Here is a 12,560-nt window from a genome sequence, read left to right as displayed (position 1 = left end):
TGGGCTAGGTTTCCCCTCATGATGAGTCACATGAAATCTGGTTCTATTTTCTAACTCCATAAGGAGACTTCACTGCTCTTACTTGTACTCTATCTAGTGAGTTACAACTTGTGAAGTATGCCCAACTCGTGGGTCCTGTCTCACTAGATAATCTATTAGAGGGTCAAATGCCTTCAGAGGACATTGGTCATGTTCATTGCCTCGCACTGATAAATGTCCCCCCTCCCCAAAAGTGATGGGGTTGCAACATTGATTTAAAAAAGTAAACTATTTGTAAAAAAATGGGGACGACAGGTCCTACACACTGTTTCAGACTACAGTAGTATTTGTTCCCCACAGATGATTGGGTTTCTAACATATGTTTTAAAAATTAAAAAACTAAAAAGATTTTCGTATGTGGAATTCAATTTGAAGTGTAGTCTTTCAGTCAGGATATACTTTCTCACTCTCGACATGAATGGCGAGACATGCATTTATCTTCCAGAAGATTATCTGGGATTATCTACTGGGGTCGGAAATGTGAGAATTAAGGTTTTCAATGGGCAAATTAGACCAGATGAGGTGAAACAGGTGATTGGACTCTTTACCTGCAGTAATATGTCACCTATTTGTAGTCTTCCGTCCATGTCAGCAACACTTCCGGGGCTGATGGCTTTGATCAAGAAGGATCCCCCAGATTTGCTGCCAGTCAATGCAAATCCCAAATTCCCATTCAATGGCTTTTCCAGGTCAATACCTATTATGCGACCCTGTAATGTACAAAGAGTTATATTCACTTCCTATAAAACAATACATAAAGAAGATATAAGACAATAGACACCTGAAGCACAGAACGATACAAAGACACATTTCTGGAAGAAGGTAGTAAAATGGCTAATTACATGGTGTGATTTCAAACTTTATTCTAGAAAACACAATTAAATGCAGTTTCCATCACATTAATAATTTTTAACAATTATGTATTTTCTAGCTGCATCACATATACTCACATCAAGTCACCAACATACACTGTGGTGTCTAGAAATGGAGAGACCATAGAACTCAGCAGTGGATCCATCCACCGCGAGGCAGCGTAGTCCAAATGGTGACTAGCAAAGCCTCACACTGGCAGGAAAGTCCCAGTGGTGGGAGATGGTGCCCATCAGCACACTTACTTCATGAGTTATAGCTTTTTCAGACAAGTATAACTATAGCTACAGCTGCTATATTTCTATAGTTCTATGTGGCAAAACAACAACCCAAATATAACGTCCCTGTAACCTTGTTTTTTTCATTGAATTTCTATGTTTTTTTTTAATGTGAAGTAATATGTAATTACCATACGGTAATACATCCACCTCTGCGCACGCCCTTTGGCAGTAAGCAGCGGTGGTTGACAACAGGCCCTGCAGCTAATCCCCCCCACATGCAACGAACCCCACACTGCACATGGCAGGGTATGGTAAAGGAGAAGGTTTTTTTTTCATTGGGCTTCAGATCCATCGCAGATTTACAGTGGGGGTCGCACTGTGCACCACAGTGGAACCGTGGATCGGGCAAACAAATGTACTTTTTTTTTACCATAAGGGTTCCCTCAGAGATCCCTCCATGTGTATTGACCCCTTATGTGTGTTTTTATTTATATTTTATTTCCAGGGGCCCAGCCAAGAAACAAAATGTCAGCAGCAACTTTCAGTTTGCGGTCAGCCCATCATGGCCTTGTTTTTCACCCAGACCGTTGGTAACCAGAGATACACAAAGCATTCATGTCCTTAAATAGTTGTATTTATAACTACTGAACAGAGTTACACCAAATTGCAAAAAGGGCTCTTTCTAGACCAAGATCTACTTTTCTGCTAAATTTGGTGTAATTCTGTTCAGTGGGTCAGGCTGTAGTCTTGTCTAAAAGCTGCAAAATCCCCATAGACATTGCATTGGGAAAAAGCATTTTGCGGGCCCCTCTTTTCCTCAGCCCCTGCTTGACAAATAACACCAAAACATTCCAGACAAGGGCTTAAGTAACTGGTGCACTAGTTTTGAAAGTTTCATGAAGATTCATCAAATGACGCCAAAGTTATTAGCAAAACAATTAAACACTTAATTTATTGTATAGGTTGGTCCTAGCTATAACTACCTACTGTCGATATATATATATATATATATATATATATATATATATATATATGTATATATATATATATATATATAACCTACTACCTGCCACGGCACACACACCAGCCCACCGAACAGCCCTACCTCGAGCACACCACATGTGCTACCTGAACAAAAACTCCAACACGTTTGCCCCCTTCCCCTTCTAAACATATGCTAACTATGCAAACACACCAGATTTGGGACCTCATCTCCACCCTCACACCCAACATCCTGTTCCTCACCAAGACCTGGCTTTCCTCCACTTCCGGGCCCAACATTGCCACCGCAATACCCGAAGGATACAAGCCCACCCATCGTGACGGCATCAACAAACTTGGTGAAAGGATCGCCAAGGAATCCTTGCAGTGCACCACCACAAATGAAGACTTCACACCAGCCATGAAACACCTAAACTTCCAACTCCAACGAGTCAGCAAAACCTCTGTCAGGGGCACCCTTGACTACCGTGCTCCAGGACTACATTCAGCCTTCCTCAGCTTCCATGCCAACTTCATCACCCCCTTGCCATAGACTCCAATAACTAAATTTTCCTCAGCGACCATTATTTCTATCTTGATGACCACAATGACATAAACACTACCAACCTCCTCAAGAGCATGAACAACATCAGACTCACCCAACTCTTCCACAACCCCAAATACACTGCGGGCCACACACTAGACCCCATCTTCACCTCCATTGACCGCATCAGGTACATCCACACCACAGATCTCACCTGGCTGACCACTCTATTGTCCACTTGAACATCACCAGCTCAGGGACCTCTGCCCCCAGTCTGCCCAATGGCCCCCACCATAGCTGGAGCAGAATCTCAAAGGACACATAGATCAACGCTCTCAACACCACCCACCCCATTTCCTCCAACAACCCAGACCAGAATGTTAGAAACTTCAGCAATCAGATCACCAACCGCGCAGACAGCATCACCGCCATCGACAATAACACCCACAAAAGGGCCACCAAGAAGGCTAGCTGGTACACTGAAGACCTCATAACTGCTAAACGACACTGTAAACAACTGTAAAGGATATTGCCCACTAGCAAGAACATGACTGACAAGATTGCCTTCTAGACAGCCCTCAACCTCTACTACAGACCGTTGAGAGAATTGAAGAAACAGGCCTTTGTCTCGTGCATTGAATCAAGCTCCAATAACAGCAAAGAACTCTTCAAAATCATCAAAGAATTCTCCAACCCCTCAGCTGCAACAAACAACATTACCTCCTCACAGTAACTCTGCGATAACCCTGCAAACCTCTTCCACAACAAGATTGCCAAAATCTACAGAAACTTCACACCTCAACCACCAACTTCTTCAAGCAACACAATGATCCCGCTACCACACAGACATCCGACTAACTGAATGGAGGCTGCTCGCTCCACAGAACATGGCCTCCATCATGAACTCGGTCCACTCATGGGCCCCAACCGACCCATGCCCTCACTACAACTTTAACCTAGGCGAACCCAGACTCAGCCATGTACTCATTACCTTGTTCAAGATCTCAACTTTCACAGCTACCTTTCCTGAGGACTGGAAGAATTCAGAAGTAAATGTCATAGAACATGTCATGAGTGATGTGATATGTGAGGTCATAAGCAGTGCACGGCGACGGCACAAGTTATAGTTAGTGCTGCCTACTACAACTGCTGAATTTCAGTGTTTTTTACTTCAAAATGTTAATGTTGACACTGAGAAATTCACCTAACTATAACGTTACTTTAGTCTTTGTTTTTTTCAGTGACTTTCTAAGATTTTTTTAAATAACAAAACAGATCTTTTTATAACACCTAACGATAACATTACTTTAACCTTTGTTTTTTCAGTGAATTTGTATGGATTTCGTTAGGTAAATTATGTTGAGTGTACGTAGTAGGGTGTATGGATGGACTGGCCTCTCCTTTCAGACTTCTATCACAGGGTGGGCGTAGTACCCCTACATGCGCGAGTTCACTATACTTCACGCCCTAAGGTAACTATATCTCACGCTGCCGCCATGCATAGTTTTCGTATTAATAATTTAATTGCAGATGTTGGAGTGATAATATCAGTGATGCCATAGAAGACGTCATCAATGATGTAATGTGAAGTAATTAGCAGTGCATGGTGAGGGTGCAAGTTATAGTTACCTTAGTGTGCGAATTATAGTTACTTGAGTTAACCATGACTATAACTGATTAATTTCTATGGTTTTGTGTGAGTAAATTCAGAACCTAACTATAACGTCCCTCCCACCTTGGGTTTTGTAAGTGAATTTCTATGGTTTCTATAATTATATGTCCTAACTATAATGTCCCCGTAACCTTTGTTATTTTCAGTGAATTTCTATGTTTTTTTTCACCGCTAAGTGATTTTAATAACTTTATGGTAATTCAACCACTGCCACGCACGGAATTTGGCATGGTTCCTATACCCACCCAACCCTGCGCCACGCATGGCCTTTGGTCATACGCAGCGGAGATTGTTCGCAGGGCCTGGCCTGAGACCAGGCCTTGTGGCCTACCCCCTATAACCACCCACCCCCACACCATGCACAGCCTGCTGCTGTGTGCAGCAGGGATTGTCCGTAGGACCTGGGCTGTGGCCTATAGCCAAACAACACTGTGCCGCACTTGGTATTTGGCCATGTGTGCTGGGGGCTGTCCGCAGGCCTTCAGCCTACACCTCTATAACCACCCACCCTAGCCCACTTATGAAGTGCTTCTTTGTTTGGTGGGGATATGATAATATTCCTGTGCATCAAGAACGTGTCTCCAAAATTGGCGGGAAAAGGGATCTGGGGGTCATTTTAGTAAGCTGTTCATCATCCTGAGAAAATGGCGGGAAGATGTTGCATACCACTATTGCATATGAGATAGGGCCAAAAGGGCAGGGCTTCAAGGTCGTTTTTCATAGTAGTAGTTTTTAACAGGGAGAACACTATCTCTGGTCTCAGCAGCAGATGAGAAGAAAGAACCCAATCGTTACAGTCACTACATGATATATTGCACTCGAAAAAAGCAAGGATGCAAACACCTCCATCAAGGTTTACAGGTAACGTTTCAAGGTGGAAATGCAGAGAAAAAGCACTTTCTTTACCTTGACTATGCACAACAAATTAGGATGATTAGTACTTTACATAAACCGAGCTTAAACTTGGGCACCTGCTTTGTTTATATGTGTAAGTGCTTCCCTTTGAACTTTAATTTTTGTAAAATGAGCATCGTGCCAGAATGAATCCTGCCCTGTGTATTTATCCAAGAAGTGGGCATCATTATTTGAAGAATGTCTGCCCAACCCAAGTACTTTCCACTGGCTAATTAGTCGTGCTTCCTCATTGGGTAAATGTATAGTGCATCTCCTACACTACAGCTGCATGAAGGACACCAAGGTAATGTCTCAAGTGACTTTGTGTGTCTGTAACTTTGCCAGTGTCATTGTTCAGCGAGTGTCTTCATCAGATAACTTTTCAAGGTGGAACTGCAGAGAAAACACATGATGATTTGTACTTTACATAAGTGTTCCTCTGCAAGGACAGGAAGATCTTGCATACCACTATTGTATGGGACCAAACGGGCAGGGCTTCTAGGCCATTTAAACAAGCTTTATTTTTTAATAGGGAGAACACAATATCTGGTCTCAGCAGCAGATGACAAGAAAAAATCCACTCGTCGCAGTCACTACATGAGATATTGCGCTCAAATAAAGCAAAGAAGTACATCCATCCATCAAGGATAACAGATAACTCTTCAAGGTGGAAATGCAGACAAAAAACACTTGCTTTGCCATGACCATGCGCAGGGAACGCAGGGGGAGCCTACAGGCCCCTGCGGTCCCAGCCAGCTCCCCGCCTCAGGGAGCTCCTGGAAATGCACCTACCTGCATACAGGAGCAATACTTTAATCTCTTTCCCTGCCCACATTTTTGTTGGCAGGGAAAGAGATGAAAATTCCCTTCTTGAATACATGAGCATTATGACACCTTCCGCTTGCTGGAAGTGGAGTGTTTGCTTTTGCTTGGCGGGAGCTGTGACATATTTGTTTTTAAATGTAGCCCTGTGGAGGTGGTGGTCCCTGTGTAGCCCCTCAATTTCTTTAATTAAATACCGATGCCCCTGGACCTGGCCCACGGGGCTTCATCAAAAACAAGAGCAGCAGACCGCGCTTGCTTTTTTTAAAATTCACATTTGAAATTCACAAGTATTCACAAATTTTGACACAAATTAAAAGAAATGATTTTGTGCCCTGGTAGGGTCCCATGGGGACCCAAGGAATGGGGTTAGGATATTTGTTATGTGCCCCCTTTTCCTTTGTTTTGCATTTTTTTGTGACTCTGCTGAGGCGGAGTCCCAAGGTGGCTGTGGCTGCCAACACTTCCTGGTTGAAGTGTTGACAACCAATCAGAGCTCTGTGTGAGATTGGGAGTATTTGTGAAGTTGCCGCGACCCTAGATATAGAAATTTGGATTTCCTTTAATTTCTTGAAAACTACTGAACACATTTACACCAAATAGCAAAAAGGATGCATTCTGGACCAAGAGCTACCTTTCTGGAAAATTTGATGGAATTCCATCCAGCGGCTCAGACTGTAGTCATGTCTAAAACCTCAATAGAAATTAACATGGGAAACACACCTTTTTTGACAATCCTCCCTTTTCCTTGGGACCCTGCTTGACAGAGCACCCCGAAACATTCCATGTACAACAAGACCCCAAAGGCCACTTTTTTGGAAAATTTCATGACGATTCATCAAACAGCACCAAAGATATAGCCAAGTCAAAAATGCTTTTTCTATTGAAACTAGGTCCTAACTATAACTACCTACTAATTTCTTAGATGGGCTAAATTCTTAGAATTTATTAGAATTATAAAAACTTCAAACACATTTCCTAAACGCTGATCCCCCATGTACATTTCCAACCAATTAACTCACATTGTTAGCTTCATAACAAAGCCAGTGAAGTTATGTGACAATGGATGATAGAAATGTGGCAGGGTTGACTAAAATTATGCCTCAGAAGAAAAGCAAACTAAGCTGTCAGCAAGTAAAGTCATTCTCCTTTGTATGTAGTGAAAGTCAAACCTTGTGGCACTATCTTTGGTGTTATTATATGTCTATTTTGTCAGTCTAACACACTTTGATACGAAGAATATCCTAATGCCTTAGAAAACATACAGGTTCCGGCCTAGGAAATCTGTGCACTTCAGCAGATCATATGCACAACGACATTCATCAACTATTGCCTGTACATTTTTTTACACAAGCATGCATTTCAAGCTAAAACAACAACCTCTCGTGTTTTGGTTGTTTGTGTTGTGCCAGGGCTCCTGTGGTATAATTTTGTTGTGAACACCCGCATAATTCTATGTCAGAACCGGAGGCGAGGATTATGCCTTACTTTTTTCACTTATTTAATAGCAGCCAAGAAAGAAATATAACAAGACTACCGATCCCAAGAACACTAGGTATCAGGAAGTGAAAACAAAGATATCCAATACCGAGGATCAGCACCACAACAACCAAGAGAGAGAACCCTGCAGAACTAATTGGTGACTGCCTATTTAGACCACGGAGCCATCAGCACATCAACTCTAACGGGTAACATGCATTAGCCATGCAAGTAGACAGCCTCATTTATTCCCCTCTCTGAGATGCTTGGCTGTGTGCCCCCTATCCCCTTCTGTGCCCAGGACGTAATGGTTACGTCCTCAGGCACAGTGCTCGTGTGCCCAGGACGTAACCATTACGTCCTGGGCACAGAGCCCAGAGGGAGAGCTAGCGCTCCCTCTGTGGGGTTCCCACCACCCCCCCCCTCCCAAGGCAGTGAATGAAGGGGAAGACCTTCCCCTTCCACCCCTGACCCCTCTCAACCCCCCCTGTGACATCAGCGCGCGAGCACGCGCTGATTGTCACAAGGCCTCCCAGCGCGATCGGAAGAGAAATGCAAAAGCATTTCTCTTCCGATCACGTGGAGGAGGCCGAGAAACTTCAAAGGGAAGGAAATGTATTTCCTTCCCTTTGAAGTCTCTCTCAGCGGTTGCAAAAATGTGATGTGTCCACGTTGTGTTTTGGGCCATTTCCTTTCGTGGGGGCTAGGCCTACCCACACAAGTGAGGTACCATTTTTATTAGGAGACTTGGGGGAACGCTGGGTGGAAGGAAATTTGTGGCTCCTCTCAGATTCCAGAACTTTCTGTCACCGAAATGAGGGGAAAAAGTGTTTTTTTGGTCACATTTTGAAGTTTGCAAAGGATTCTGGGTAACAAAACCTGGTCAGAGCCCCACAAGTCACCCCATCTTGGATTCCCCTAGGTGTCTATTTTTCAAAAATGCGCTGGTTTGCTAGGTTTGCCCAGGTGCCGGCTGAGCTAGAGGCCAAAATCCACAGGTAGGCACTTTGTAAAAAACACCTCTGTTTTCTGTGAAAAAATGTGATGTGTCCACGTTGTGTTTTGGGCCATTTCCTTTTGAGGGCGCTAGGCCTACCCACACAAGTGAGGTACCATTTTTATCGGGAGACTTGGAGGAACGCTGGGTGGAAGGAAATTTGTGGCTCCTCTCAGATTCCAGAACTTTCTGTCACCGAAATGAGAGGAAAAAGTGTTTTTTTGGTCAAATGTTGAGGTTTGCAAAGGATTCTGGGTAACAGAACCTGGTCAGATCCCCACAAGTCACCCCATCTTGGATTCCCCTAGGTGTCTAGTTTTCAAAAATGCGCTGGTTTGCTAGGTTTCCCCAGGTGCCGGCTGAGCTAGAGGCCAAAATCCACAGATAGGCACTTTGTAAAAAACACCTCTGTTTTCTGTAAAAAAATTTAATGTGTCCACGTTGTGTTTTGGGCCATTTCCTTTCGTGGGCGCTAGGCATAGCCACACAAGTGAGGTACAATTTTTATCGGGAGACTTGGGGGAACGCTGGGTGGACGGAAATTTGTGGCTCCTCTCAGATTCCAGAACTTTCTGTCACCGAAATGAGAGGAAAAAGTGTTTTTTTGGTCAAATGTTGAGGTTTGCAAAGGATTCTGGGTAACAGAACCTGGTCAGATCCCCACAAGTCACCCCATCTTGGATTCCCCTAGGTGTCTAGTTTTCAAAAATGCGCTGGTTTGCTAGGTTTCACCAGGTGCCGGCTGAGCTAGAGGCCAAAATCCACAGGTAGGCACTTTGTAAAAAACACCTCTGTCTTCTGTGAACAAAAATTGATGTGTCCACGTTGTGTTTTGGGCCATTTCCTTTTGTGGGCGCTAGGCCTACCCACACAAGTGAGGTACCATTTTTATCAGGAGACTTGGGGGAACGCTGGGTGGAAGGAAATTTGTGGCTCCTCTCAGATTCCACAACTTTCTGTCCCCAAAATGAGAGGAAAAAGTGTTTTTTTGGTCAAATGTTGAGGTTTGCAAAGGATTCTGGGTAACAGAACCTGGTCAGATCCCCACAAGTCACCCCATCTTGGATTCCCCTAGGTGTCTAGTTTTCAAAAATGCGCTGGTTTGCTAGGTTTCCCCAGGTGCCGGCTGAGCTAGAGGCCAAAATCCACAGGTTGGCACTTTGTAAAAAACACCTCTGTTTTCTGTGAAATAAATTGATGTGTCCACGTTGTGTTTTGGGCCATTTCCTTTTGTGGGCGCTAGGCCTACCCACACAAGTGAGGTACCATTTTTATCGGGAGACTTGGGGGAACGCTGGGTGGAAGGATATTTGTGGCTCCTCTCAGATTCCAGAACTTTCTGTCACCGAAATGAGAGGAAAAAGTGTTTTTTTGGTCACATTTTGAGGTTTGCAAAGGATTCTGGGTAACAGAACCTGGTCAGAGCCCCACAAGTCACCCCATCTTGGATTTCCCTAGGTGTCTAGTTTTCAAAAATGCGCTGGTTTGCTAGGTTTCCACAGTTGCCGGCTGAGCTAGAGGCCAAAATCCACAGATAGGCACTTTGTAAAAAACACCTCTGTTTTCTGTAAAAAAATTTGATGTGTCCACGTTGTGTTTTGGGCCATTTCCTTTCGTGGGCGCTAGGCATAGCCACACAAGTGAGGTACCATTTTTATCGGGAGACTTGGGGGAACGCTGGGTGGAAGGAAATTTGTGGCTCCTCTCAGATTCCAGAACTTTCTGTCACCGAAATGAGAGGAAAAAGTATTTTTTGGGTCAAATGTTGACGTTTGCAAAGGATTCTGGGTAACAGAACCTGGTCAGATCCCCACAAGTCACCCCATCTTGGATTCCCCTAGGTGTCTAGTTTTCAAAAATGCGCTGGTTTGCTAGGTTTCACCAGGTGCCGGCTGAGCTAGAGGCCAAAATCCACAGGTAGGCACTTTGTAAAAAACACCTCTGTTTTCTGTGAACAAAAATTGATGTGTCCACGTTGTGTTTTGGGCCATTTCCTTTCGTGGGCGCTAGGCCTACCCACACAAGTGAGGTACCATTTTTATCAGGAGACTTGGGGGAACGCTGGGTGGAAGGACATTTGTGGCTCCTCTCAGATTCCACAACTTTCTGTCACCAAAATGAGAGGAAAAAGTGTTTTTTGGGTCAAATTTTGAGGTTTGCAAAGGATTCTGGGTAACAGAGCCTGGTCAGATCCCCACAAGTCACCCCATCTTGGATTCCCCTAGGTGTCTAGTTTTCAAAAATGCGCTGGTTTGATAGGTTTAACCAGGTGCCGACTGAGCTAGATGCCAAAATCCACGGGCTGGCACTTTGAAAAAAACACCTCTGTTTTCTGTGAAAAAATGTGATGTGTCCACGTTGTGTTTTGAGCCATTTCCTTTCGTGGGCGATAGGCCTACCCACACAAGTGAGGTATCATTTTTATTGGGAGACCTGGGGGAACACAGAATAGCAAAACAAGTTTTATTGCCCCTTGTCTTTCTCTACATTTTTTCCTTCCAAATGTAAGGCAGTGTGTTAAAAAAGACGTCTATTTGAGAAATGCCCTGTAATTCACATGCTAGTATGGGCACTCCGGAATTCAGAGATGTGCAAATAACCACTGCTTCTCAACACCTTATCTTGTGGCCATTTTGGAAATACAAAGGTTTTCTTGATACCTATTTTTCACTTTTTATATTTCACCAAATGAATTGCTGTATACCCGGCATAGAATAAAAACCCAATGCAAGGTGCAGCTCATTTATTGGCTCTGGGTACCTAGAGTTCTTGATGAACCTACAAGCCCTATATATCCCCGCAACCAGACGAGTCCAGCTGACGTAACGGTATATTGCTTTCAAAAATCTGACATCGCAGGAAAAAGTTACAGACTAAAACGTGGAGAAAAATGGCTGTTTTTTTCACCTCAATTTCAATATTTTTTTATTTCAGCTGTTATTTTCTGTAGGAAACACTTGTAAGATCTAATCAAATGACCCCTTGCTGAATTTAGAATTTTGTCTACTTTTCAGAAATGTTTAGCTTTCTGGGATCCAGCTTTGGTTTCTTACCCATTTTTGGTCACTAACTGGAAGGAGGCTGAAAGCACTAAAAATTGTAAAAATGGGGTATGTCCCAGTAAAATGTCAAAATTGTAGTGAAAAATTGGGTTTTCCAATTCAAGTCTGCCTGTTCCTGAAAGCTGGGAAGATGGTGATCTTGCCACCGCAAACCCTTTGTTGGTGCCTTTTTCAGGGAAAAAACCCTGAGCTGCCTTCTGCAGCCCTTTTTCCCATTTAAAAAAAAAAAAAACTAAATGTTCACTGTATTTTGGCTAATTTCTTGGTCTGCTTCAGGGGAACCCACAAAGTCTGGGTACCTCTAGAATTCCTAGGATGTTGGAAAAAAAGGACGCAAATTTGGCGTGGGTAGCTTATGTGAACAAAAAGTTATGAGGGCCTAAGCATGAACTGCCCCAAATAGCCAAAAAAAGGCTCGGCACAGGCAGCGGAAAAGGCCTGGCAGCGAAGGGGCTATAGGCAACCATTATAAGATGGTCTACGCATTCTTTGTATGTCTCCCCCATTTGCAACAATCTTTTCTGAGCTTTGCCACCTCCACTTCAAACTTAAGTGGGCTGCATTGCCAATATTCTGTGTGCACACTCCATGTTGAAGAACTTAGATAGGCACGTGGAAAAATCTATCTCGAACATTAGCCAGATACTTCTCACTTCTGAGCCCCTCAATTTGCTCTAGTAGGCCAATGCACTGTTCCTCCAAGATTGCACATCTGAGTCTTCAGACCATTGCTATGGGAATTTCAATCTCTCTGGAGGTCCACCACGTGTTCCTGGAGGTCCTTTACCGATGGGCATTCCAATTGACAATGCAGACTAAGCCTTCAATATCCTATCAGACAGCATGGTCTGCTCTGCCCTGAAGAGGCCCAAATCGTGAACCAGTGTGACTATCTTCAGTTTTAGGATCACTCTTGTTCACTTACGGCTCAGCTTGTATTAAGTTTAAAAGCAGGCACAAGGGCTTCAGCATCTGTTGC

The 12,560-nt window shown here is 43.8% G+C and overlaps 1 protein-coding gene across 1 annotated transcript in view; it reads right to left on the bottom strand.

The window, feature by feature from the left end:
* The window catches only part of FRMPD2 (FERM and PDZ domain containing 2), a 393,759-nt gene that overhangs the window by 65,567 nt on the left and 315,632 nt on the right, over window positions 1-12,560 (bottom strand). The window contains exon 34 of the mRNA XM_069240896.1: window positions 588-749. Within this exon, the coding sequence (XP_069096997.1) occupies window positions 588-749 (162 nt within the window). The remainder of the gene's footprint in view (window positions 1-587; window positions 750-12,560) is intronic.

The sequence above is a fragment of the Pleurodeles waltl genome, chromosome 6 (assembly GCF_031143425.1).
Source record: "Pleurodeles waltl isolate 20211129_DDA chromosome 6, aPleWal1.hap1.20221129, whole genome shotgun sequence".
Taxonomy (NCBI): Eukaryota; Metazoa; Chordata; class Amphibia; order Caudata; family Salamandridae; genus Pleurodeles; species Pleurodeles waltl.
The sequence above is the reverse complement of the archived record's forward strand: the minus strand, read 5'-3'. Positions and strand labels throughout refer to the sequence as shown.